Genomic DNA, 3,002 nt, shown 5'->3' with positions numbered 1-3,002 from the left:
TAAAATTGTTAAAAAAAATTACGTCAATTGTTACAAGGTGAGGGTAAATTCTTATTTATAATTTAAACAAAAATTAATACGTCCTTGCACAAAAAAAAAGTTTTACATTCACGTCAGTAGTGCCATCTAGTTGACATTTCAATTACTAAATTACTTTTTCTTAAAACATTAATTACATTCAAGGAAATATTAAAACATATTATTTATTAATTCATCAAAATAATCGAGCAAGTAACAAAATAAACATTTCCTCATATAAATTTTCACATTTCTATTATCATTAGGATAAGATCATACTAGTAAACTAATAGAAAAATAAAAAGAACTTGATAACTTATTAATTTAAAATTAAATAAAAACTTGAAAAAAAAAAGCTTTATTTTATTGATCTTGACAAACAAAAAAGTTATTCTCTGAGCATTTAACGCATTGGAAATGCTACCATCTATCGATTCAAGAACCTGGTTCAACTTCACAGCAGTGAAAAAAATTTAAATTCATAAAAAGACTTTCAAAAAGAAGAAGATAAAATACAAAGCAATACTATATTTTTTAAATATAAAAGTTAAAATACGATAAAGTTAAAAAGGGACAACACAACGATATGTAAACCAAAATTTTGATTCTAGTATTAAAAAAATAAATGAATAAAACACGTTATAAAAATTGATTTATTACATTAATGTTTACAACTACTTCATTGTTTATTACAGAACCATAAGATAAACATTTGAACTCCAAGTGGAAATAATATAAGCACGAGGCAAAATATTTTTCCCATTAAGATTGTAAAATTTTAAAATGAAAAAAAAGAGAACTTTTTTTAACTTTTAGTATATTATTTTAACATGCAGAGTATTTCCAAATATAATTAAAATATGTACTAATATAAATTGAAGATAATCGAGTTTATCAGATTTGTAAAAAAATGATATATAAATAAATAAATTGTAATTCCTCCAGAAAGAAATGATTCATAGAAGCAGAGATTGTTCAAAGTTGCTGGAGTTGTTCATATAATTAAAAAATAGCGCATTCAGAGATAAGAAAAAATTGCACATTTATTAGGAACTGCATTTTAAGCTGACTACAAGTTTTTTAGGTGATTTTTTAATTAATGATAAAAAAATAAAATATTTAATTATGAATACATTTATTAAAATCATCTTCCATGTTACTCAATATTATAAGAAGATGTGCAAAAAATTTATGCACGATATATTTGAAATCAAACTATTGTTTAAAGTTTGTTTACATGAAATCTTTCAGAATCATATAATAAACATGTAAATAGCAAAAAAATAAATAAAAAATACATTTAATCTGAAGCAAACTCAAAGTATATTTATCTGAAGTATACATTAAAATACTAGAGCTTATTAAAATAAACCAGAGTAGTTTGGAATGGATTTGAAACGTTAATATAGACAATAAAATATTTTTCGATTTTTTTTATTTATTTATTTTTTAAATTTTTTTTGTTGTTAATGTTTGGTTAAAGCGAGTTCTTAAAATTAAGTTACCGGATTTAATAATTTTAACTAAGTAAAAATTACATAAAACATTCACTTTTACGAAACACATAAGCATTTTATCTGTGCAAGAAAGAAACATTCCATCTGAAATTTAAACAATAGTTTAATTAAAATTATTTGAATAAAATTACCTAACAATTTAAATGTGTAACCATGGCTTGAGTTCTTTCATGTTTCTATAATTAATTATCATGTAGTGCATATGAATTATCTTCATATGTACATATAAATATTTATGACATTTAAATTCTACAAAATTAAGCTGTTGTTAAAAAATAAACACTCTTTAAAAACTTTTCAACTCTTTCATTAGTTTTTTTTTTCTTTTGGAAATACAACTTTAGAATCAAATTTTAAGTTCTTTAATAACATCTTATATTTATTTGCAAAGATATATTTATAATTGTTCTGAATTTATAAAATTTTACCCAAAAAGCAAATGATGTTTATATTTGTTTTACTCACTACTAAATGTTTTGCGAAAGAACGAAAGCTTTGCTACTTTTATGTTATATAAAATTTGCTGAAAAACAATAAATAATGTTCTAAACATTAGTTCTTAAACATATTATGTAATTACGAAGCTTATACTAAAGTTTAAAAATTAAAGATAAAACATTTTGAGAAATGTATCATTTAAAATATTACAAAGAAAATAGAATAGCATAATCGAACGTCTGTCCAAATCGGAATTGGCGGCAAATCAGTTGTGAATAAGTAATGTTCTAAACATTCTAGTTCTTAAAGAAAGCTTATTATATTATGTAATTAAGAAGCTTATATACTAAAGTTTAAAAATTGAAGATAAAAAATTTTGAGAAATGTTTACACTGACACTTTCAGCCATGATTTATAATGACGGATCTACAACGGATAGTGTCTTGGGTAGGACTGGGCGATATAAGAAATTTTATATCGTGATGCATCGTCAGTTTTGCATCGCGATATAGCGATGTATCGCGATATAGAATTTTTGAAATTCATTCACTTGTAAGGCGTAGAAAGTCGGATTTCTATCAAAACTTCATACTCAGATTGATTTAAATCAATTTATGAATTTGATGTATATGTTTTGCTTAAGAAAGATATTAATGTTATATTTTCTAAAAATGATTGCTCAAATAACGAAAGATTTCTTAGTTAAAAAATAAATAATAAAAATATAAATAAAATTGAAATTTATCAATATATTTACCTAACAATATAGAAAGAATATTAAAAAAATAAGTTCGTTAAAAATTATTTGTATGCTTAAAACAAAGTGCTAAATAAATTGAGCAAAAAAAAACACTTTTAAAACAACACTATTTTTTATCATTATTATTTCACATAAATAATAAAGTTAAATTGAATAATTACCGAATTCTGAACGAAAAAACAAAGTAAGGTTTAATTTCTTAAAAATAAAAACAAAAGAATTATGATATTCGATAATATATTCAACTGACAATATCTAGTCTTGGGAAA

At 22.5% G+C, this 3,002-nt stretch overlaps 1 protein-coding gene across 1 annotated transcript in view; it reads left to right on the top strand.

The window, feature by feature from the left end:
- The first annotated feature begins 2,390 nt into the window (after nucleotides 1–2,390).
- Nucleotides 2,391–3,002, top strand: part of LOC139426115 (uncharacterized) — a 2,825-nt gene continuing 2,213 nt past the window's right edge. The window contains exon 1 of the mRNA XM_071183830.1: nucleotides 2,391–2,420. Within this exon, the coding sequence (XP_071039931.1) occupies nucleotides 2,391–2,420 (30 nt within the window). The remainder of the gene's footprint in view (nucleotides 2,421–3,002) is intronic.

Source organism: Parasteatoda tepidariorum, chromosome 7, assembly GCF_043381705.1.
Source record: "Parasteatoda tepidariorum isolate YZ-2023 chromosome 7, CAS_Ptep_4.0, whole genome shotgun sequence".
Classification (NCBI taxonomy): Eukaryota; Metazoa; Arthropoda; class Arachnida; order Araneae; family Theridiidae; genus Parasteatoda; species Parasteatoda tepidariorum.
Note: the sequence above shows the minus strand (reverse complement) of the source record. Positions and strands in the feature narration are given on the sequence as shown.